Raw genomic sequence first — 25,703 nt, forward strand, 5'->3', positions numbered from 1 at the left:
TTAATTTTAGAAAATTCTTAGAAGACTTACAGGGCATGAGGTTAAGTTACCATTTGAATGGAGAGAAAGTAGAGAAAGTAGTTAGACAAATCGTAGGTCCAGATTGGCACATGATCAGTGGCAACTGGAATCCCCGTGACGCAGAGCTTACACCACTCCCACATAGTAACGCAGAACTGGACAACAGAGTGAAAGGTCTGACAGACTGAATCTCTGAGAAATGGAAGCCTAGGGCTGATTGGACTTGCATTAATCAGTGCATACAACAAGAAGGTGAAACTGTTGATAGATATTATGCCAGATTATTAGAATGTTTTAATAACCATTGTGGAATGCAGGTACCTGAAGACCAAACACATGATTCCCCATATGAGCAACAGTTAAAAAATGCATTTTTAAAAAGCAGTATTGCACTCATTAGCAGCTTTATTACAAAGCACATAGTAGATCATCGTACAAGTAGATTACAGTCATTACTTGAATATGCAAGACATTCCAAAAGGCATTTTAATAGCAAAAAGAAAAAGAAAACTCAAGTATTTGCAGTAGAAGACGGATCAGAAGTCTTTGTAATACAAACTGGGAAGAAGGGAAATAAGAATACCCAGGGAAACAAGCAATCTGATAAACAATCAGAAGACTTTGAAGAGAGAAAGAAAAGGGGTGAATGTTTTAAATGCGGGAAAAAGGGACATTTAGCGAGGGATTGTAGGCAAAATAAAAAGGTAACCACAGAAGACAAAGAGAGTGAGGAATGACTATATGATAGTCAAGAATCACTGGATAGGAATACACAAGAAAAGACAAATGCAAATGTGATAGAAGGGGTAGAGGATGTGACAGAAGAAATAGAGGATGAACATGAATTCACAGATAATGAAGAAAATGAAATTTTGGACTTAGCATTATTGAGCCTAGAGCTCTACTTAGCAGACACAAAACCGGAAGTTACACTTCTGGTAGAGGGGAGGGAAGTTAAATTCCTGTGTGACTCAGGGGCTTCACAGACCCTGATACATCCTTCCAAACTACCAGAAAATTCAGAATCACTTGACTACATATTAGTGAAAGCAGCTAATGGACAGCTGTATCGGGAGCCACTCTCCCACAACATAGCGATAACTGACCCAGTTTCAGGGATGACCCAGAAAAGCAAAATTGTTGTTTCTGCAAAATGCCCAGTGGATCTCTTGGGCAGAGACCTAATGCAGATATTTGGCATAGCCGTAGTTCCAACTATGCAGGGTATGGAAGAACAACGACAAATGGATACTTTTGTAGTGCGACCGGAGGGTGAAACATTTTATTGGTACAGCCAGGACTTAGTTACGACTGGTCCAGGGGCAGTAACCGAGGAACTGATGAATGTAGCCATCAGTAAATCCCCCTCCCTTGACACTGATAAACAGCATTTGTTGCATTGCACTCTATATTACTGTAACAGACCAGGACCTGATAAAGAATATAAGCAAGAACTGTTTAGAAACCATGCCAACAGATTAGTATTATGAAATTTGTACTGGGACACAGAAGGAAACAGTGTAGTAAGCTGTTCATTGCCCCAGGAATTCCAAGCACTTTACAAATCTAATCAATTACCACATGTAAGTTTAACTAAAGATAGAAATTTGAAGTGGGCAGACCTAGGAGAAAAAGTCACAAGGTGGGAAAAGCAGACAGAGTTAGAACTTTCTGGACAGGGAGCACAAAAGCAGAAATTAAATTGGATAACGCAGACACACCCAGCTGTACACTCACAGGCAAGTGAGGATAGCTGAGTAGCACTCTTACTAGAGGAAGAAAAAAAAGCCTTACAAGACATACCAGTGACTCTCTGGTCAACAGGGAAATCAGATGTAGGACTTATTCATACAGCAGGACCAGTCATTATCACGCCAAAATCAGCATTCAGACCTCAAAAGAGACAGTATCCCTTAAGAAGGGATGCAGAAATAGGAATCAAACCTATAATAGCAGCCTTACTTAAGAAAGGAGTCTTGATAGAATCCTGATTCACCATGTAATACACCCTTATTTCCTGTTAGGAAAGCAAACGGAGAATGGCGTATGGTCCAAGATTTACAAGCTGTAAATGACGCAGTTATACCCAGGGCACCTATGGTGCCAGATCCACACACTTTATTGAATGATTTGAAACCTCAACAAAAGTATTTTTCGGTGGTAGATATTAGCAATGCATTTTTCTCAATACCGATACACCCTGACAGCCAATATTGGTTTGCATTTACATTTCAGGGGAAACGGTATACATATACGAGACTACCACAGGGATATTGTGAAAGTCCAACAATATTCGCACAAGAAATGGCAAGTAACCTGGCAGGATTTATCCCACCGAAAGGCAGTCAGATTTTACTTTATGTAGACGACATTCTGCTGGCAGCCCCCACCCAGCAAGAATGCAGAGAGGATACCATAGCATTATTACAATTTTTAGCCACTCAAGGACACAAGGTAAACAAGAACAAACTGCAATTTTAGAAAAAACGGGTCAAATACCTGGGATATGTAATATCCAAAGAAGGCAGAATATTAGATGAAGACAGAAAAACAGCAATATTACAAGCACCTAAACCAACTACCAAGAAGGAAATGATGTCCTTCCTGGGTACTACTAACTTTTGTCAGAGTTGGATTCCAAACTATGCCTTGGAATCTGCTCCACTGATTAACCTGATATTCAAAAAGCCGATGGCAGCACAAGATTTATTACAGTGGACACCAGAATCAGCTTTCTGCAAACTAAAACAACTGATAGCTTCTTCCTTAGTTTTAGGATTACCAAACTATCATAAACGATTTTTCCAAACTGTAGACTGTAAGCAAGGTTATATGACATCAGTGTTAACACAACAGCATGGGGACAAACAATGCTCCATAGCTTATTATTCATCACAGCTAGACCCAGTGGCGCGATCATTGCCCTACTGTGTACAAGCAGTAGTCGCAGCTGCAATGGCAGTGCAGGCTTCAGCCTCAGTAGTACTGTTCCACCCTCTCACATTGAGAGTGCCTCATGCAGTTGCGATTATTTTACTGCAAAAAAAAGTAGCATATCTTTCTCCTGCTAGACATCTTTCCTGTATGACTATACTGTTGAGCCAACCTCATATGACAATTGAACGATGCACAACTCTGAATCCGTCAACCTTGCTCCCAACCCCTGCAAATGGCAAACCACACTGCTGCCAGCAGGAGATTGAGCAAAAGACACTACCTAGAAAAGATCTCACAGATGTTCCCTTGGATGATGCCGAGGTGACATACTATGTGGACGGCTCGTGCAGGAGGGGTCCTGCAGGACAGAATCTAGTGGGGTATGCAGTAGTTTCTGATACCGAGATTTTAGAAGCAAAGTCTTACACAACTTATCGGCACAAGCAGCAGAATTGATTGCTTTGACAAGGGCATGTACCTTGGCAAAAGGTAAAAGAGTGAACATTTTTACTGACAGCCAGTATGCTTTTTCTATTGTACATGTTTTTGCGCAGCAGTGGAAAAATAGAGGAATGATAACATCTACTGGTAAACCAATTAATCATGCACAATTTATTTTACACTTGTTAGACTCTATTCAGTTACCTCAGAAAGTAGCTATTTGCAAATGCGTAGCTCATACCAAGCAACAGGATAGAATTTCAAAAGGTAATGCGAGGGCTGATACAGCTGCAAAGCGAGCAGCTTCAGCTTCAGAAGTTTTTCTTTTGAGTGAAGAATTACAACCATCTGAGCTTTTAGACCTAGAAATGTTAAAAACAATGCAGACACTTACTACAAATGTAGAAAAACAAAAGTGGATAAAACGAGGAGCAATCCTTGAGAAGGGACTGTACATCTCCAAAGAAAAGAAACTGATTTTACCATCTAACTTGTTTAGATATGCAGCTTTGTTGAGCCATGGGCAGTGCCATGTCTCAACAGGGGGGATGGTACAGTTAGTGAATCGAGTGTTTACGATGTATGGATTTACAAACTACACAAAGAATTTTTGTGCAGCATGCCATGTTTGTAACAAGCATCATGCACAAGGGGCATTAAAACTTAAGCAAGGGAGTTTCCCTACACCACCATATCCGTTCCATACTATTTGTATGGATTTTATAGAGCTGAACAAATGCGAAAATAAGAAGTACTGCCTTGTCATTATAGATATGTTCTCCAAATCTGTGGAAGCTTTTCCAACTAAAAATCCAGATGCACCTACTGTTGCAAAAGTCCTCGTTAAAGAAATTATTCCTAGATTTGGCATACCGGAAAGGATTTATAGTGACAATGGCACGCACTTTGTAAATCAAACTATACAACAACTTAGTCATTATTTCGGGATTTCTCTGAAAAATCATTGAGCATACCACCCCCAATCTGCAGGATTAGTAGAGAGGCATAATGGGGTTTTGAAAAACAAGCTTAGAAAATTGATTACTGAGACACAAAAGAACTGGGGGCACTGTTTACCTCTGGCACTGTTGAGTATGAGAACTGTTCCAAATGCAAAAGGGGTTAACTGCTTTTGAAGTTCTGTTTGGGAGGGCATATTATACACCTCAATGGAAACCTCTCATGCCTGCAGAGCAGGAGGCTGACAGTTCACTTGCAGGGTATATGAGGCGATTTTTGAATAACAAACTTTTGCAGTTAAATTCTGTTTCAGATAAAAAGCAGACCGTCGGAAGCAGCAGTAGCCCCAGGCGCATTGGTCTGGGTGAAGGTGGTGAAGAAAAAGAACTGGAGTTCTCCGAAGTGGGAAGGGCCATACCAGGGACTACTGTCAACACCCACTGCAGTCAAGATCGCGGAGCGAGCATCCTGGATTCATTTGACACACTGTAAACTGGTTAAGAACTTTGAACTGGACAAAAACCTTGTTACTGTTATACAACAAGAACACAATGACCAGGTATAGAGCAAACAGATATGCAGAACAACCTCAGAAAATTTGCATGATTATTCTGATAGCCATACTGATAACATTGATCTTTTTGTTGTGGCCTTTCCTTTTCCCAGCCACAAAAGTTGAACTGATCAAACGTGATGAGCCGACCATAGACTGGCACCCGAACTTTAACACTTATCAGGCAATTACACGTCTGTATGCTGAGACTTTTAATGTTTCGAATTGCTGGATTTGCACAGCCATACCAACAGCATATGGGGGGTTACTAATGACCGCAGTCCCCCTAGTGGGTCAATGAGACCTGGGAAAATTTGGTTTATGACACCGTAGCTATCAAAGCACATGATAAGGTAGCACTGTATTTGCCTGTGACACAAAAGGGAATTGTATGTTTTTATAAGAATGACACAATTCAAGTGGGTTGGAGCAGGTGCAATGTGACTGTACATTACAAATGTTATACCAAAGCAAACAGAATGGATACAGTTTGTAATTCAAATTATGACTCATTTCTTGAGTCTATGCATAAGACTATTAATGAAGTGTAATGTAATCCTGTACTTTTTAAGCAACTGTCTGTAATAAATAGAAAAATGTTTCATGCAGGGCAGCCATTTCATAGCAAAGTAACTACTAAGGTAGAGGAGTGTTATTTTGTGTGTGGTAAGAAAGCATATAAATGGTTACCCGAGAATTGGTCCGGCAGTTGTTTTTTGGAGTACCTGGTTCCGGCCATACGACACACTGCAGTTTTGCCTCAGGGAAATATTCGAAATACCCGAGATGTAGCCAAGAAAGCTGTCAGAAAGCCTGAGAATCCAGTGGGACGGATCGAGGTGAGCTGGAAAGACCATCATACTGTGGGTACCAAGCTGACGCACATGGACTTGAGTGATGCTGTCATATCGTGGGCAGGCATATTATCTGCATATGGCGCAGTGAAATCGATTTGGGAGCTGCAAAAACTGTCTAAACTTCTCAAAGTAATGAGTAATGCAACTTTTTCTGCTCTTGAATTGCTAACTGATGAACTGAATGCTATGAGAACTGTAGTGCTCCAAAACCGTATGGCTGTTGACTTCACCCTAGCGGCGAGAGGTGGTACGTGCGCTTTAATCAAAGAAGAGTGTTGTGCGTATAAACCTGATCATCAACATGAGATAAACAACCACCTTGAGGTGATACAGCAAGTGTCGGCCATGACTAAACCAGGCCCAAACCCTCTGACAGACTTTTTCCAGAATTTGTTTGGGGGGTGGGGTTCCATTCTAATGAACATCCTGATTGCCATTTGTGTGAGATTACTCCTATTAGGAGCATGCATTTGTTGTGGTATTCCCTGCATGAAAAAGTTAATCAAAGAATTTATAGATATATCAGTTTCTGAGACTTTGTATCAAAGTACTGAAATTGAAGAATTGTTAGAATGTGAAACACTTTCATAAGTTTAAACTGAATGACTTAACTGCAAATCCTGAATGGAAGAGGTTAGGAGAAGAAGCAAACTGTTTATTCTTTTGAAAATAGAATTAAAAAGTATTAACGGGGGAAATGTCAGAAAAATATGTATTAATGTGTGTGCTTAATGCTAATTAGAAACAAAATAAGTTAACACGTTTTTCATTCTATTTTATATGCACTATTTTATATACAGTTGAGTTTCATATGAGACTAAAAGATGCTTTTGAAACTGCAGTGTGCTTTCTGAAACTTGCAAGATGCCCTCTGACCTAGTAATTGCTAGCACAGCAATATTCATGTTTATGCCTTTTGGAAATGTACTTGAGAAGCAGGTGATTATCTGCTAGGTCAGGAAGAAATGAATGAACAATGCTATATTCTGTAATGTAATGATTTTAAACAATCAGCTCTGTTCGAAGTATGAGGACATGCACAGCTGCAGAAGTTAGAGATAACATAGACAAAGGACTGTTAGAGAAATTAACTGCAATCTATGCTTGCTTTGTGCTCGAATTAGCCATAGTACCTTGAATGGTAACATTGCATATATCTAACTGGTGGTAGCCAAGGCCACATTGTTTTTCTTAGGAAGTTTCTCACAAAAATTGATAGTACCAGCAGAATATTGTAAAAACAATCACTACGAAATGATGATGACAAAACTTGTGATTCACTACGTCAGCTTGGTAGGCAATGTCATATTAGAAAATGTATAAAAACGCTTGCATTTCCTGATTCTAGTTAGACAAACTCTGTATTAGCACGTTTTTGTCTCCTTACTGCAAGATTAAAGTGCCTTAACCTGAACCTACCGTGTATTGATCATTTTTAAAGTATATTTTTCCTTTGAGATATATATATATATATATATATATATATATATATATATATATATATATGGGTCTACTTCTATTCGCTGACAGCCCATTTCACTGAAACCCATTTCGTTGACAGCTCATTTCATTGACAAACATTCTAGGTGGGGGGCTGCACCCCCCACACCCCTCAATGTGGGGGGCTGTGCCCCCCACACACCCCCAACTATATATAACAACTCCACAGTCGCACAACAGTGGGGAGGGGGGCAAAACCCAGGTTTTTGCCTTGAATACTTTTGTCAATGAAATGAGCTGTCAACGAAATGGGTTTCAGTGAAATGGGCTGTCAGCGAATAGAAGTAGACCCATATATATATATATATATATATATATATTGATATATATATATAGATATAAATATATATATATATATATATATATATATATATATATATATATATATATACACACACACACACACACACACACACACACACACACACACACATATATATATATATATATATATATATATATATACATATATATATACATATATATATATATATATATATATATATATATATATATATATTATACAAAGTAACATTTATTATACTAGTGCTTGGATACACTTTTTTATACTTTTACTGTGTACATTTGTGAGAAAATTAATTATGCTTTATATTTAAAGCTAATTATTTTTTGGATCATGTGATTTGGGTTGGATGTTATACATTCTTTGTATGTTGGCAACTGGACTAACTCTGATGAAGTCCTGGTTTGCTTTGTCTTGTGAGATAAAAAGATATTCTTAACCGTATTTTGTGCTTAAGCTTAATGTATTTGAGGGTCATACTTGAGTGGAATAAATCTTTTTTTTTAAATGCCTTTGGATTAAGAGGTCATTTCTCCTGTCCATTTGGTGTACTCATTTTTGGTTTAGAAGTTTTTATAGTACACCTATGCCTCATTTGGAAGGGTTATTATTTTTCAATAAATCACATCTTTTTTTAGGTTTTATTTCTTGTTTTAATGCATCATTATACCGTGTGGTTGCACCAAATATTAGAACAGGTTTTAATACAGCTAAAAGAACTTTGGATTTTATTTCTATCAGAATTTATTTAAAATTAAAATGCCCTGAATTAATAAAATGTAGTTTTTAATTGTTTTTAAGCTTCCAGAATTGGGTCCTACGAAATGATAGCAAGCCTAATAGAATATGGTGCCTGCATAAGCCAGCCCTGTGCAAAGAGATGGACAGCACTGCATGAAGCCGCGAAGCAGGGCCGCAGTGACATCATTAACCTTCTCCTAAAAACCGGCGAAAGTGTGAATCTCCGAGATGGATATGGTGTCACACCCTTAGGAGTTGCTGCAGAATATGGACAGACAGATGCACTGGAGCTTCTCATCCATAAAGGTGGGTAATCGTTGGGTGAGCTTGTTGAGTAGTATTCCGCTGCATGACATATTAGTTTGTTCTTATTCACTGTTATGTTTTTAACTTGTACCACAGTGTACTGCATCCGCTGTTTTTGTATGCAATATATATATTCTTTTTCAAGGCATAAAACGTGCAAGCATTTCATTACAGAGATGAGGGTGCTGAAGGAGTGAAGGATGATTATGTTGTTCACATTAAGAATATCTGTACCTCTCATGAGTTTAACAATGTACTTTGGTAAGGTGAGCATTACCAGCTTGAAGAAGTATGGAGAATCCAACATATGGCGGTTCTTTATTGGGTCTTGACTCTGACAGCACATTGGAGGGTGAAACATATATTGACCTTTGCATACAGATATGTGAGAGGCTTTTCTGCCATATACTTCTTACACTGAGTCAGTGTAACTCATTTTGTGTGTCGCCACATATATCACTCCTGCTAGTTCAAATTATGAATTATGTGAAGTGATGTCGTTACTGAGAATATTGTTGGATGATTATATCATTAGAAGTGGTATAAATGCATGTGCGTGTGTATGTAAGTACATGTTATATTTGGCTTACTATCAAAATTTCGAATGCCGTTATGCAAACTTTGATTGTCGAAAGTCAGTTTATCACAGTTTCATAAAAGTGATTTGAAAATGTTGAACTCAAAACAGCAAAAGCTAGTGTGCATTCGCTTTTGTGAGATCGATATATTGATTGGAGATCACACTACCCTGAGGATCAGGAACTTTGCCCTTTTTCTCACTGCAGTGCGATCTTGAAGTTGTAATATATAAATAGCAGGGGGTATGGGGGTGCAGAGGGGCTTGCCCCCCTGCAAAATGTCTGTTGAATGTCACCGGATGTTAAGGTAAGTTCAAAAAATGTCAACAATTCAATTTCAAATTGTTGATATTTTTGTTTTGTTATTTTGATTGGTCACTATTGTTAATTTCAATAATGTTTTTTCAGTAAGTAATTAGTCGCAAAAATGTTTTTGAAATTTTGATAGTGTACTGTTATACTTATATTATATATGGGTTGCAGAGTAAAATAGCTGATGCACCCATTCTTATAAAGAAGCAGTTTACTATAAGCAAGCAAAATGAAAGGTAGGGTCTTCCATATAAAAGCAAAGTCTTGTGGTTTCAACATAAACATGGTAAGTACCTTTAACACAGTCCTGTGATGCAGCAAGACCATCTCTTTTGGTAGCTCTGTCCGATTCCTCTAGCAGGAATAATTTTCCTGCTACTTCTTCTTCTTTAAGGTCTTCCATCACTTTGTTTGATTTTGTCTCCCAGAGATGCTGCACTGGACACCACTACCCTTTCCACAAAGGGCAACTACCCTCTGACTGGACTTCTCTCAATCCTCTATTTATATTGTATTCAATAGCTCATTGATCAAACCTGTTCTCCTAATACATCTCTCTATTCTTAAAGAAACAAGTACATTTTAACAGAAACACTCCACTTAAAGTAACATCACTCTAATTACAACACATTCTGTATAATACTGCTGTAAACATCATTTACATAGCTATTTACAACTTTTTGAGGTCCTTGTACACTTCCAACTTGTGAGAACCACCACATCATGGTTCAATGACCCCTTCCAACTAGAAAACCCTGGTTTAATGCTCATTTGGTAGCTTGTAAATCCTTAGTGGGCCATTGGTATTATGTGTTAAGCTAGTTCGATATTTGACATTGAATTTACATGGCTGAAGAGGGAGATCCCGCCAACAAAGTTTGGTATTGCCGTTGTATTGCTTATGATGTCACATATGGGGGACATGATCGGGTATCAGTCTGAACCTTCTTCTGAGTAAATGGTGTTTAAGGGAAGTTATTTTATAACTAAACACATCCTCACATTTGTGGAATATTTCCTGTCAGCCCTCTGTAATTAATAGCTTAAGTAACAAACAGGGTGCTATTCCCTATCCCAAAGCTGTTAGAACTATGCCTCTCTACCTCTTAGATAACAAATCTGGACAAAGCCATAAATAAAAGTGGGACAAAGGCCCAAAAATAGAGACATTTTTTAAATATTGCTCTTACAAATTTAGAAAGTTGATAGAATAACATGTTTTGCATTAACCTGAATTTTCTGAAGGATATGAAGTCTGAAACTCAAATGCTTGTCATTGTTTTCTAACTTCAATCTGTAATGATTTACAGCTAATTTGCCAGAAAACCACAAGTATATGAAAAACAGACCAAAAATATGAGGCCAGAATCTGGACATTCTGCGAAAATATGTACAGTTGAGAGATATGGCTTAGAACATGGACCCCAGACCCATGTTTGTGACATCTGCGTACATTAGAAATGATTTACTAAAGTCTGGGGATGGCAGTGTTAGCTCTGAACATAGATTCTTTTAGACAAAACATTTTGAAAGCATTATCTACTTCTACTGACTTTCTTATCCTTAGGGGCATTTTCTGTTTTGTTAAGCCAGTTAAGGGGCTAGCTGTAATTGCAGAGTGAGTCACAATCTTCTTATAGGACCTGACCAGATGGAGGCATACTCTTACTTGTTGTTTAGTACTTGAAATGGACCATAGCTTCATATGTTCATAGGTGTTTACTATCATAATTTCGAAAATAAAAAAAAAAGTGTACTTATTAGCGAAGTCTTTTGCCGAAAGTACACAATTCCAAATGCTCCTAATGTCGGAAAACAGCTGTTAATGTCGAATATGTCACTCACAACATTTGACACTTAACAGCAATCCCACCCTTCCCATAACTCCCTAACTAGCTAACCTAAAATCACTTTTACGCAGGGGGGTAAGCCCCCCTGCACCCCCCACCCCCCAACTTAATATTCCAACTCCGAGATCGCACTACAGTGAGAAAAGGGATGTATTTCTCTGACTGCACTGTACAGCGATCCTTTTACATGAGCGAACATTATAATTGCGAATGCACAGTCCATTCGCAATTATAATGTTTGCTCACGTAACCTGCTGAAATATGAAGCATTTGAACATCTGTTGTTCGAATATTTCATAGCCATGCAATTGCACAACAACATTTTAATGGTAAACCGTTCATAGCTACTTACTAGGCTACTGATATATGAGGATTTTAAGAAGCCTCGCCTTACATTCCCACTTTAGTATGTAGCCCTTATATTTTGTGAGTGAATAAGGCAGGTGGAACAAGGGTATTTCATCACATTTATTTGCTGTCCCTCTCCACGAGGGACATGTTTGCTAAAACAGTCATGAATTTGTGGTTTCCCATCCATTTATTCAATTTTCATTTGAGTATAGTAAAAGAAGTACTTTGCTTTATGTGAAGAGGAAGACGGATCCATAGAAGATGCATTCTCTGTGATACATACCTATTTCTCCAATATGATGTTCTTCATTTTTCACTGCTACAATCCTAACTATTAGGTTATCCATGCTGTGGTAGCCCTTAGTCAGTCTGAATACCAGAGTTAAGGTTTTGTGCGTCGGCTGCTGTCACTTGCTGGATGACGTCAGGTCGTCCGAGATATAAAGGAGAGCAGGCAACGCCATTACCTCAATCTTTCTTGCTGTGGAGCCCATAGAAGAAGCAATTTGCAACAGTGCCGGTCAGCTGTTTCCAGATTTTGAACTTCAGCTGAAAATGTCTAAAGATAAGTACCCTGTTGGGGATCTTTCCTTTTTCTTGCACTAACCGATGTCTGAAAAAGTCAATAACTGTCTCACCTTTGGTAAGCAAATACCACACCGAGACTTCCATTCTTACTGTGTCACTTACTTAGGCCCAGATCACAATGTACCCCCCTGTCAGTTCTGTGCCCTCTTTAACGCTAGATCTATTCATCATAGAGCTCTGTTTGTAGCCAGATATTTTCGTCTTCCATCTTCGATTACCGATATGATGTCCATCAGTCAGCAAACTGCAGATCTTCTGAAAAAACATAAAGATAAGCATAGAGACAGACCGCATAAGGCCAAGCCTTCTGACGACACCACCGCTAAAAGGGTTGTCAGTTCTTTGGAAATCAGTGAGGTGCTTTCACAGCCCCTGATGCCTGACTCAATTACTTTGCAGGCCTCTACTGAGACCCTTCTGGAGTCCTGTATGCCACAGAAAACTGCATCGTCTAATGAGCTTTTGGCTGTGTCTGCCTCGGTTGGGTCCGGAGCCGGTACGCAGGTACTGGCCTCCAAGGATACCGCTCGCACTTCGGAATCCACTTCAAGGCCTTCACCCTCTCTTCGACTAACACACTGATAGCACTGAGGGATATTCTTCAGGCCAGACTTACAGCTACTCCAAAGAAAACAGCAAAAAGTCTCCATTCCACTACTCCTCCATCTCCTCAAACTAGAATGTTTAAAATGGTGGAGGATCTCATCACTTTCATCTGGGGTAATCAGGCCACACCAGCCAAAAGGAGAAGGGAACCTTCTCCAGACATCTAATCAGATTTAGACTCAGAGGGATCTGCCTCCTCTGTTTTTGAAGAGGGAAATCCTTTTACTGCCTATGAAGACTCAGATGCAGAAGAATCTATTCCTTCTGCATCACATCCGGAGGACTTTTCCTTTGGGGAAACCCTCCACACCCTCAGGGAACACTTCCAATGGGAATCAACTGATTTCCCTCAATCCAAGAAAAGACTAAGAGAGTTTCTGGACTGACCCCAGCACAGGCCTCTAGCCATCCCATCCATCTTGGAGGTGGTAGATGATGTTTACCAAGAATCCAGCCTTACCCCTGACACCCTTCCACCTGCCCCCAGAAAATCTGACAGATACTACAGGGTACCAAACTCACATAAATTCCTCTACAGAAATCCTATAGCAGATCCAGAGGTGATTACTCAGGGACCTAAGGGAGTTAAGGCTACCTCTGCAAAGAATCCTACTCCCTCACACAAACAATCCAGAGCCCTGGACAGATGGGGTAAAAAAAGTATATATATATATATATATATATATATATATATATATATATATATATATATATATATATTCCTCTGCAACTATTCATCTCAGGTGGCAAAGCTCTCCTTGCACTGTGGATTTGATGCCCTAGAAGCTTCTAGCAGGGCAGCAGTGACAGGATTTGTTATTAGGAGACATGCATGGCTGAAGGAACAACCTCTCCCTGATCATGTCAAAGCTAAAATCATGGATGTACCTCTTGATCAAGATCGCTTGTTTGGACAGAAAACTGAAGAGGTACTTAAGACAAAGCAAAAGCGATGCAGACTGTTGCAGATTTTCTTCAAGTACAACCTCCTAGGTTCAGCAAAAAATTTCCCTCTAAACACTGGTCCTTTCCTGCACCAAACAGGCAGGCACAAGGCAAAACCCGTAGGGACAGACTCACCAGGACTCAAACTCAGGGCCAGCAGAACAAAACAGTGGCCTCCCTCAAACACTAGAGCAGGGAGTTCAAAAGCAACCCTGTATGGAAAAAACTCTCAATGACTACCTTTCCCATCTCTGCCTCCCTCCACCACTCCAAAAGCTAGGAGGAAGGTTATCTCTGTGCAGAGAAAATTGGAACTCTATAACAAAAGTTCAGTGGGTCTTAAAAATCATTGCTCAGAGGTACAAATTCAATTTCCAAAAACTACCACCTCCAAGAGGGTACCCAGACCTACCTCCAAACCAGTGGGCAGAAGCACTAAAACAAGTGCAAAACCTATATCCCCAGGGGCAGTAGAACCTGTACCTCCAGAACAAGTTGCAAAATGATTCTATTCTGGACTATTCCTTTTTCCCAGGAAAGAGGGGAATTGTCAGCCTATCCTGGACCTATCCTTTCTCAATACCTTCCCGGTAATCTCAAAATTCAAAATGCTTACCTTACAGCAGCTTCTACCAATGCTGCCAAACAAAGCTTGGATGGTCACCTTAGACCTAAAGGATGCTTACCTGCACATCCCAATAAGGGAATCATGCAGAAAATTCCTGCACTTCAGAGCAGGATCACTACACTTTTAATTTTCTGCTTTGCCCTTTGGCTTATCTACTGCTCCCAGGGTATTCACCAAATGTCTAGCTCCTGCCATTGCCTTTTGCAGGCAAAACAATGTACAGATTTACCCTTACTTGGACGACTGTCTCATCCAGGCAGACTACAATAGAACTGCTCCTGCAGCACTTCTCATTTGTAAAAACCCTACTCACCTCTCTGGGGTTCACTATCAATGAAAGGAAATCAAAACAGACACCTACCAGGAAAATCATATTTCTGGGAGCCTTATTCGGCACATAACAGCAAATGGCCTTTCTTCCCCCAGAAAAACAAAGTTTCCTACCAAAATACTTCACTACTCTGGCCTCCCAAACACAGCTTTCTGCCATGAAGTTCCTACAAGCTCTTGGTACATGGCCTCATGCATCCCCCTGGTACCTCTGGCTAGACTACACATGAGGAAAATTCACTGGTATCTAAAGAACCTATGGTGTCAACACTCACAACCTCTGGACACCGCCCTGCCTGTGATCCCATGCATAAGATCTGAGTTCCTCTGGTGGGCCCAGGGCAGTGCCCTGAACAAGGGACTTCCATTAACCCTCCATCCATCAGACCAGACCATAACTACAGATGCTTTGGACATATCCTGGGATGCCCACCTAGAAGGCAGATGCGCCCAAGGTCTCTGGGATGCACAAATACTACCCTTGCACATCAACTAAAAGGAAATGATAGCAATACAAAACTCTGTGGCATCCTTCAAATCCTACCTCAAACCAGGGGTTCTTCTCATAAAAACAGACAACACCACAGTCATGTGGTACATCAATAAACAGGGATGGATTCAGTCTTAGCCCCTGTGCAGACTAGCCATGAGCCTGTGGCTAGCAGCATCATCCGTGGGACTACATCTTATAGCCTAATAACTACTGGGCATCAACAACACCCTGGCAGACCACCTAGGCAGAAACCTGCTGGACCCACATGAATGGCAAATCCACAGAGACAATTTTCTGCAAATTACCCAGACATAGGGGACCCTCCAAGTGGACCTCTTTGGCTCTCATCTAAATCATCAAGTACAGAAATTCTGCACCAGGGAGTACCTTCACTTGGCCTGGAAGGTCGATGCCCTGACCCTCCCTTGGAATACCCTCTTTGTGTATGCATTCTCACATCTACCTCTCATTCCAGAAGTACTAATCAAGATAAGGGAGAAAAAACCAAGAGCAATACTCATTGCCCCAGATTGGCCCAGGCAGCATTGGTACCCACTGCTGCGCAGCCTATCTCACCAGCCCCCCTGGCAGCTACCTCTGATACCTCACCTGCTATCCTGGGGGGGGAGGGGGGGCAATGCTACACCCAGACTTTCAGCTACTCAAGCTCTCAGCATGACTTATTCCACCAAAACCAAGAGGGAATCTATGCTAAGCAAGCAAGTCCTTGACATCATCACTGAAGCCAGAAGGCCCAGCACCAGAAAATCTTACGCTGGAAAATGGAAAAGATTCTGCTCTTGGAGCCAGTCCAAGGGGGCAGACATACATATGCCCTCCATTCCACTTATTCTAGATTATCTTGCTAAGCTTCTTAATAAGGGTCTCTTTTCTCCATAAAGATCCATGCCTCTGCCATTTTGGCACACTTTGATAGAGAACAGCCATTGTTCTCCCACCCTCTTATCAAACAATTCCTTAGAGGGGCCTCTAATATCAGGCCTCCCAGGAGACAGTCCACACCAGCCTGGGACTTGAACTATGTTTTAGAAAAGCTTACTCTGTCTCCCTTCGAGCCTGCAGCATCCTCAGAACTAAAGTACCTCTCTTGGAAGACTGCCTTTATCCTGGCTATTACTTCAGCCAGGAGAGAGTCAGAGCTTCAAGCCTTAATGGCCATTGAGCCATTTATCATCTTCCATGCAGACAGGGTCTCCCTGAGAACCAATCCCTCCTTCATGCCAAAGGTGGTTTCAGATGTTACCATCAACCAGGCCGTCTGCCTGCCCACCTTCTTCCCTAACCCTCAGAACAAGGGGGAAAGAATACTGCATTCTTTGGATGTGCACAGGCAACTCAGATTTTATCTGGATTGTACAAAGACATTCAGGAAAAAGTACAGTTTTGTACCTACCATAAATGTAGATGTCCGATAGGTATGCATCTGCAGTCATAACATATGGGTTGTCCTGCCTCAGGCAGCCCTTCGGTCGGCCGGATTCCAAAGTCTGGGTCTGGCCTCGGCTGATGTCGCACTTTCCCTGACGTCAGAGCGTCTGGGGTATAAAAGCATCAGCCGACGCCATTTTCCTCAGTGTTTCTTGCCCCAGATGCCAGGTGCCCTCTAGGAAGGCTAAATTTGTAGGAATGCAGTAAAATTCCAAACATTTTCAAAAAATATATACATATATATACAAACAAATACACCATAATAGATCCCCCAGCTAGCTAATGGAGGGGTAAGTACCCTAGGAATACCACAGAGGGGAAGGAGGGAGGGTAACCCTGACTGCAGATGCATACCTATCGGACATCTACATTTATGGTAGGTACAAAACTGTACTATGTCCTTCAAGGATGCATCTGCAGTCATAACATATGGGTAGAATACCATAGCCAATCTGGGGGAGGAGGTACTAAGAAAAGGATGGTGTAGTTAAGATCCCCTGCAGGACTGCTGTAGCAAAACCCGCTCTGGATCTGGAGTATAAAGGTAAATTGTAATGTTTGTCAAATGTATGCACGGAGCTCCATGTAGCAGCTTCTAAAATGTCCTTGGTAGCCACCCCTCTTAGGAAGACTGTAGTGGTGGCTGTGGCCCTTGTGAAATGAGGCCTGATGTTTGCAGGAACTGTCTTTCCATGAAAGGAGTAAAAATATCGAATGCAATTTCCTATCCACTTTGAAATTGTCTGTTTGGAAATTGCTTTTCCTTGTACCCCAGCAGCATATGCTACAAGGAGTTGGTCAGTTTTTCTGTTACTTTTAGTTCTGTCCAAGTAGTAGCGTAGTTGTCTGTGTATATCCAGAGTGTGTAGAAGTTTTTCCCCTCTATTTTGTGGATTTGGGAAGGATGTAGGCAAGTGAATAGCTTGGTTCAGGGATACCCTAGATACCACCTTTGGCATAAAAGTAGGATTGGTTCTTAGTGAAACTCTGTCCTGATGGAAGTTAAGAAATGGCTGTACTGCCATTAAAGCTTGTAACTCAGATACTCTTCTTGCTGAAGTTATGGCCAGAAGGAATGCAGTTTTCCAAGACAGAAACTGTAGATCTGCCGATGCTGCTGGTTCAAAGGGAGGAAGTGTTAGTTTCTCCAGCACAAAGTTGAGATCCCAAGTAGGTAAAGGGGGTTTTCTTGGAGGATTGATGTTTTTGATCCCTCTCAGAAATTGCCTGAGGAGAGGGTGCGAGAAGATAGGTGGATCAACATTGTATTCTGCTGAAATTGCTGAGGCATGAATCTTAATGGAAGAATAGGACAGGCCATTGTGGAACAATTCTGCTAAGTATTCCAGAATATGTGTCATGCTCGCCACTGTCACATCTAAGCCTTTTGTTGTGTTCCAAATGAGAAATCTTTTCCATTTTGCTGAGTATGTCTTCCTTGTGGAAGGCCGGCGAGCTTCCATAATAATGTCCTTTACTCTCTGTGATAAGTTATTTTGAGGGGGATTTATGGAATTTTCCAGGCAGTTAGCTGCAATGTTTTCAAGTTGGGATGCATGATCTTGAAATTGTTCTGCGTCAGAAGAAGAGGCCATAGGGGGAGAGGCCATGGTTTTGCCTGTGACATGCTCCTCAATAGTGGATACCAGTGCTGCTTTGGCCAGTCTGGAGCTATCAGAATCACTCTTGGCTGTTCCGCCCTGATCTTCAGTAAAACCTTTGACATTAATGGGAGAGGTGGGAAGGCATATACTTTTAGAGCTTTCCAGCTGAAAGAGAGAGAGTCCACCCTCCAAGCTTTTGGGTGGTATGTCCTTGAGCAGAATGTCTTCAGTTGATGGTTGTGGGGGGAGGCGAACAGATCTATCTCCAGCTTTCCCCATGCTTTTGTTAAGAGTAGGAAGATGTCTGGGTGCAGCATCCATTCGTGTGCATCCATAGTAGTTCTGCTTAAGCTATCTGCCAGTACATTTTCTTTCCCTGGCATGAACTGGGACTGTAGTTGGATATTGAGTTTCAGGCATAGTTCCCATAGGTTCATAGTCAGCCTGCATAGAGGGTAGGAATGTGTGCTTCCCTGCTTGTTTATGTACCACATGACCGTGGTGTTGTCTGTCCTTATTAACAGGTGGCCTTGATGGAGGAAAGGTTTGAAGGCCTCGATTGCGTGCATCACTGCCAGCATTTCCTTTTGGTTTATGTGCATGTGCAGCTGTCCTTGACACCATAGGCCTTGGATACATTTGCCCTCCATGTGTGCTCCCCATCCTCGGTCTGAAGCGTCCGTGGTGATGGTTTGTTTTGTTTTTGGTTTGTTGAAAGGCAACCCTCTGTTGGACTGGCAGGCATGAGCCCACCACAGGAATTCCTTTTGAAGGCAAGGAATGATTGGTATCAAACCAAAGTTTCCAAACTGTGACTGTGCTGAGACCATACACTCCTTAGGTACCATTGTAATTTTCTCATATGCAGCCTGACCTGTGGAATCAGAATTATGCAGGATGCCATGTAACCCAGGGCCTGCAGGATTTTCCTTGCAGTTAGCTGAGTTTGTCTTGTCAGATTCATGAAGTAATCCGGAAGTTGTTTTTGTTTTTCTTCTGTGAGAAAGGCCATTTGGGTGGTTGTGCCTAGATCTGCACCCAAAAAGGTTATCCTTTGGGATGGAACAAGTCTTGATTTTTCGATGTTGACTGTGTATCCCAAGGCCTGTAGTAGGTGGATGGCATAGGCCAAGTCCTTTATCAAATTTTTCTTGTTGTCCGCTTGTATAAGGCAGTCGTCCAGATATGGGTAGATTTGAATCCCCTGAAGTATGCAGTGTGCAATTACTGATGCCAGGCATTTCATGAATACTCTGGGTGCAGTAGATAAGCCAAAGGGCAATGCTGAGAATTGATAATGCTCTGATCCTGCAAGAAATCTGAGGTGTCTTCTGCAGCTTGGTTGAATAGGGACATGCAGGTATGCCTCCTTGAGATCTAGAGTCACCAGCCAAGACTACTTGCCCAGCATGGGAAGAAGTTGCTGTAGGGTCAGCATCTTGAATTTTGGCACAATGAGGTAAGTATTCAGTGCGGACAGGTCGAGAAGAGGCCTCCATTGATTTTCTTTTCTTGGAACAAGGAATAATCTGGAGTAAAATCCTTGGCCTTGTTCTGAAAGAGGTACCTTTTCTATGGCTTTCATTTGAAGTAAGTTGTTGATCTGCTTTAAAGCCTCTGCCCTCTGATTTGGTGGCAGGTCTGGCATTCTGTTCCTTCTTGGCAAAGTGTGGAAGTGGAACCTGTATCCTTTGTCTATCATTTGCAGTGTCCATGCGTCCCTTGTAATATAATGCCAGTTTTTTGAGAATAAAGAAAGCTTTCCGCCCAAGGGTGCTTCCAATTGAGCCCTGGTAGGCGGAATCAAAGTTAAGTCATTGTGTCTGTCCTGGTGTAGTAGTTGTTGTTGCTGTTGCTGCACTACCTCTCTGGTTGGTAGGCTGCCACTGATGGCCTCTGTAGGAGCCCCTAGCTTGCCCTCTACCTCTGGGATGCCTGTTCCTGCCTCTCTGGGCTCTGTCCGAGTCTGGAAAGGACCAATTCTTAGTAGGCCAGTTTCTGCTGAATCTCGGTGGTTGTACTTGCAGAAAATCCTTAACTGTTTGCACAGATTTTGCCTTGTCTTCAAACTTCTTTAAGACCTCCTGAGCCGAGGAGCCAAATAATTTTTGATTTTCCATTGGAGCATCCAGGAGTTTAGCCTTAACATGGTCTGGCAAAGATTGTTCCTTCAGCCAGGCATGCCTACGAATAACTGCCCCAGTCATAGCTGACCTACATGAAGCCTCCAGTGCATCATAACCACATTTTAAAAAATGATTACTAACCTGCTGTGAGTTATGTACCAGATCCTGAAGGGATTTGCGGTCAAGGGGTTCAGAAGAAGAAAGCTTCTTATTCAGTTAATCTAACAAATACTCTTGGTACTGTATCATATGAAATTGGCAATTTAATGCCCTCACTGAAAGAGTTGCAGAAGTATATACCTTCTTTCCCCATCTCTCTAAAGCTCTAGACTCCCTTTCAGAAGGTAGAGGATTTTTGGCAGTGGCAGCTGCAACCCCTTTAGGGCCCTGAGAAATAGTATCTGGGTCTGCGGAATGGGCCTTATACAGATGAAAATGAGAATCCGGGACCCTGTAGTATCTATCAGGTTTGGCAGGTGCCGGGGGGAGAGTATCAGGGGCTGTACTAACATCATTGTACACATCATCAATAACATTCAAAACAGGAGGTATAGCTAAGGGCCTATGTTGAGGCAAATGCAGAAAGGTCCTTAATCTCTTTCTAGAATCAGAGAATTCCTGACCCTGCCATTGAAAATGCTCTCTCATGGAGTGTAGAGTCTCACCAAAAGAAAACTCTTCAGGAGGGGAGGCCAAAGGGATAGATTCTTCAGCATCAGAATCCTCATAGGGCGAATAAGCCTCCTCCTGGTGATCTGACAACTCAGATCCATCTGTGGACTCATCTGAAAAGTGTTGGTCAGAGGGCTCAGTCCTGGGCCTTTTGTCTGGTGGTGGGTGAGAGCCCCTGTCCGGGTGAGGCTGAGAACCTCTAATTAAAGAAATAAGATCTTCTGCAAGGCTGAGGATCTGAGAACTAGAAGAAGGCCTCTGGGAGGTAGACTTGGGAGGCAAAGCTTTAGAAAGTTTAGCAGCTTTAGCCCTGGAAAAAGCCTTAATGGACATGGAAGCAGGGGGTCTAGCTGCCCCACATGCAGGAGTAGATTTGTCCAAAGGTATGGTGTCGGACATTTCCTGGACACTGGTTTCGGTAGGTAGCTCAGTAGCCGACTCAGCCGGGGGCTCCAGGGCCGCGGTGGTCGGTTGAGTGGATTCGGTTAAGGGAAGCTCCGAGGACTCGGTTTCGGCTGAAATCGAGACACTCGCGATAGGCCTTACCGTGGTTTCAGCCGAAACCGCGGGCCACGAGTGTCGGTCCTTGTCCTTCCGTTTTTTCACCAAATGCGATGTCGGAGTCTCCGACGGCATCTTATATGCAAAATTATCCCCAAAGAATTCCTCTGCAAACTCCGACCGATGTTTAAGAGTTCGTCGGTTGAAGGAAGCACAGGCTGAACAGGCCGACACGTCGTGGTCTGGGCCTAAGCAAGGGAGGCAGTAAGAGTGGAAATCCTTATGAGGTATTTGTTTCCCACAAGTTAAACAATTATTTACTTTATCTGACATCGGCTGAGGCAAGAAAGAGTCCCCAATGGGGTACTTAACTTTTTCAAAGTCTTCGGTAGCTGAATCACAGGATCTGACCGACCAGCACTTGCGAACTGCTTCTGCTTCAGGCACCGCGTGGCAAGAAAGACTGAGGAAAATGGCGTTGGCTGATGCTTTTATACCCCAGATGCTCTGACGTCGGGGAAAGTGCGACATCAGCCGAGGCCAGACCCAGACTTTGGAATCCGGCCGACCGAAGGGCTGCCTGAGGCAGGACAACCCATATGTTATGACTGCAGATGCATCCTTGAAGGACATCTAACCAGCTCTTGGGCAGTTTTAAAATAGGGGCACAGGGGAACCAATATTCAAACAGATCATCTCCAAATGGATAGCACACTGGATACAATTTTGCTACTCCTTGCAAGGAAAACCACTCCCTAGGACCATCAGAACCCTTTCCACTAGGGCAACCTCTACTTCCACAGCATTCCTTAGAGGGGTGCCCACCAGGTACATCCTGGAAGCTGCCACATAGACTTCAGTCTGTACCTTCACCAAACATTAGCATCTGAACCTATTCTCAAAAGCTAGGGCTGGGTTTGCCTCTGCAATTTTGCAGGGCATGCTCACCTAATCCTACGTTTCTATTAACCTTCCGCCGTTCTCCTCAGCTTTAGGAATCTTCCCAATGGTTAGGACTGCAGCAGTGAAACACAAAGAACATAGTGCAGTTGTGTATACTCACCATAAATTTAGATGTTCGAGTGTGTTCACTGCTGCAGTCCTGGTTTCCCTCCCTCCTTCCCCTGATATCTGCTTTCCTTAGAAAGACATATATTTCTATGGGGGTCTCTGACACCAGGACTACTAATAACTATTCAGATTGGACTTCTTTGATTGGTTAAGGCAAGAAAAACTGAGGTAATGGCATTGCTTGCTCTCCTTTATAGCACGGACAACCTGATGTCATCCAGCAAGTAACAGCAGCCGATGCACAAAACTTTGGCTCTGGCATTCAGACTGACTGAGGGCTACTGCCATTTCTAATTATGTTGCAAAACAGACTGAGGTCCCTTGGGATGGTGTTCACACTATCACTGGACTAGTGAATGTATAATATGTCTGATAGGTAGAGTATGTTGAGGCTGTATTAATGAGGCAGAGGTCACCTCTTAAAACCCTATGTAATATAAAGTAGAGAGACAGGCTTTGAGATGGTCTTCATAGTTTTTGTGATTTCGGCCCTTTATTTTATTTTTTTATTGAGAATGCATTGTGGCTGTTCCAGATGTGACAAGTGTTTGGACAGGTATATTCCAAATGGATCATGATATTTAGTAATATGTCTAATGAAAGCCATGTACAGTGCAATCTTTAAACACCTGGATCTGGACACCACACATTTAGATGTTAGCTGTGGGATGAAAAAAGACTTCTTTACAATAGTTAATATATGTTGATCAAAGGACAGTTTATTGTCAGCATAGATTTCTAGGATCCCAACTATGGGATTGATTATCAGGGATGTGCTGTGAATGTGATAGCTGCAAGGGAACTCATGGTTGCTGAAGGATATAATTATATATTTTTGATGTTTGGATGTAGTCCTTGGTTTTGACACCAGCTATTTATTTGGGCAAGCCCCTTGGAAATTCTTGGTGCCCTTTGGAGAGTTTATGATGGTACCTTTCCATTTACTTTGACCTCTGTGAAGTAAATGCCAAAGAGGAGTGAGGTAGACCACTAGTGATAGGTCTTTTGGAGGAGGTAGAGCAGTGCACCCCAATTTCCTGTGTTTTATTTGCTATCCAATGAGTCATATAGCAATTCACATGTATCTGGGAGAGTTTATATTTGATTCCTGAGTATGGGATGTTATTAAATGCCTTTATGAAGTCCAGATATGGTGTGTGCACTGATTTGCCTTCATCCATTGCTTGAGTCACCTTCTTTATGAAGTGAACCAGGTAAAGTAGACAGGACCTGTCCTTGAGGAATCCACACTAGCTTAGGTCAAGAGTTTGTAGGTTACCTATGTCCTTATTAATTAATTTCATAATGATCCTTTCCATAGCCTTACATATGAAACTGGTGAAGCTTATGGGTCTATAATTACCCAGGTTCATTGACCCCTCAGTTTTGTGTGAGGATAAGAACTGATATATCATCTTGCCTCATTGTTAAATAGTGCTTCATTGTGCCACTGCAAACATTTCTGTTTCAGAAACAATTGTTCATTATAAGTTCTAAGTTTAGAGCAAAGTGTTAGCTGTGCACCTGTGCACTTGATGAAGAGTTAACTTACCAGACTGATATTCAATGATGCTAAAACACCAAAACAAAGATTTCTAAGAACTGAGTATGCCATAAACATCTGACTTCAGTGCATTCCATTACTAAATGTATTATACTTTCTCCCCTGCCAAATACATTTAACTTCCCCCAAGGCCCTGTTATCACAGAGTGTGCTTATTTATTTGATTATTTATGTATTTATTTTAGTTTGATAACCAGGTGTATGGTCAGGTACAGGACGTTTTCTAACACCTCACCCATAGTGCAAAAAAAATGATGGAATAACAATAAAACATCAATATGGGAAAATGAAATGCCAAAGGTGGTCCAAATATAAACGTATATAGTCGATAAACAAATCTTACAACACAAATGGTCTATGAGGAACATCTTAGAATATGGAAATTTAACAAGTATAAACATATACAGTCATTTAACAAATCTTATACCACGAATGGCCTATGAGGAACATCTTAGAATTTGTAAGTTTAACAGGTATAAACATATATAGTCGTTTAACAAATCTTATACCATGAATGGCCTATGAGGAACATCTTAGAATATGGCAATTTAACAAGTATAAACATATATAGTTGTTTAACAAATCTTATACCACGAATGGCCTATGAGGAACATCTTAGAATTTGTAAGTTTAACAGGTATAAACATATATAGTCGTTTAACAAATCTTATACCATGAATGGCCTATGAGGAACATCTTAGAATATGGCAATTTAACAAGTATAAACATATATAGTTGTTTAACAAATCTTATACCACGAATGGCCTATGAGGAACATCTTAGAATTTGTAAGTTTAACAGGTATAAACATATATAGTCGTTTAACAAATCTTATACCATGAATGGCCTATGAGGAACATCTTAGAATATGGCAATTTAACAAGTATAAACATATATAGTTGTTTAACAAATCTTATAGCACGAATGGCCTATGAGGAACATCTTAGAATATGTCAATTTAACAAATATAAACATATAGAGTCGTTTAAGAAATCTTATACCATGAATGGCCAATAAGGAACATCTTAGAATATGGCAATTTAACAGGTATAAACATATATAGTCGTTTAACAAATATTAAACCACGAATGGCTTATGAGGAACATCTTAGAATATGTCAGTTTAACAGGTATAAATATATATAGTCGTTTAACAAATCTTATACCATGAATGGCCTATGAGGAACATCTTAGAATATGGCAATTTAACAAGTATAAACATATATAGTCATTTAACAAATCTTATACCACGAATGGCCTATGAGGAACATCTTAGAATTTGTAAGTTTAACAGGTATAAACATATATAGTCGTTTAACAAATCTTATACCATGAATGGCCTATGAGGAACATCTTAGAATATGGCAATTTAACAAGTATAAACATATATAGTTGTTTAACAAATCTTATAGCACG

The 25,703-nt window shown here is 41.1% G+C and overlaps 1 protein-coding gene across 5 annotated transcripts in view; it reads left to right on the forward strand.

The window, feature by feature from the left end:
• Positions 1–25,703, forward strand: part of ASB15 (ankyrin repeat and SOCS box containing 15) — a 520,090-nt gene that overhangs the window by 206,684 nt on the left and 287,703 nt on the right. For all 5 annotated transcript variants that reach the window (XM_044088770.1, XM_044088771.1, XM_044088774.1 and 2 more), the window contains one exon: positions 8,375–8,620. In XM_044088770.1, the coding sequence (XP_043944705.1) occupies positions 8,375–8,620 (246 nt within the window). The remainder of the gene's footprint in view (positions 1–8,374; positions 8,621–25,703) is intronic.

The sequence above is a fragment of the Protopterus annectens genome, chromosome 11.part0, assembly GCF_019279795.1.
Source record: "Protopterus annectens isolate FY-2018-M chromosome 11.part0, PAN1.0, whole genome shotgun sequence".
In the NCBI taxonomy this organism is placed as follows: Eukaryota; Metazoa; Chordata; order Ceratodontiformes; family Protopteridae; genus Protopterus; species Protopterus annectens.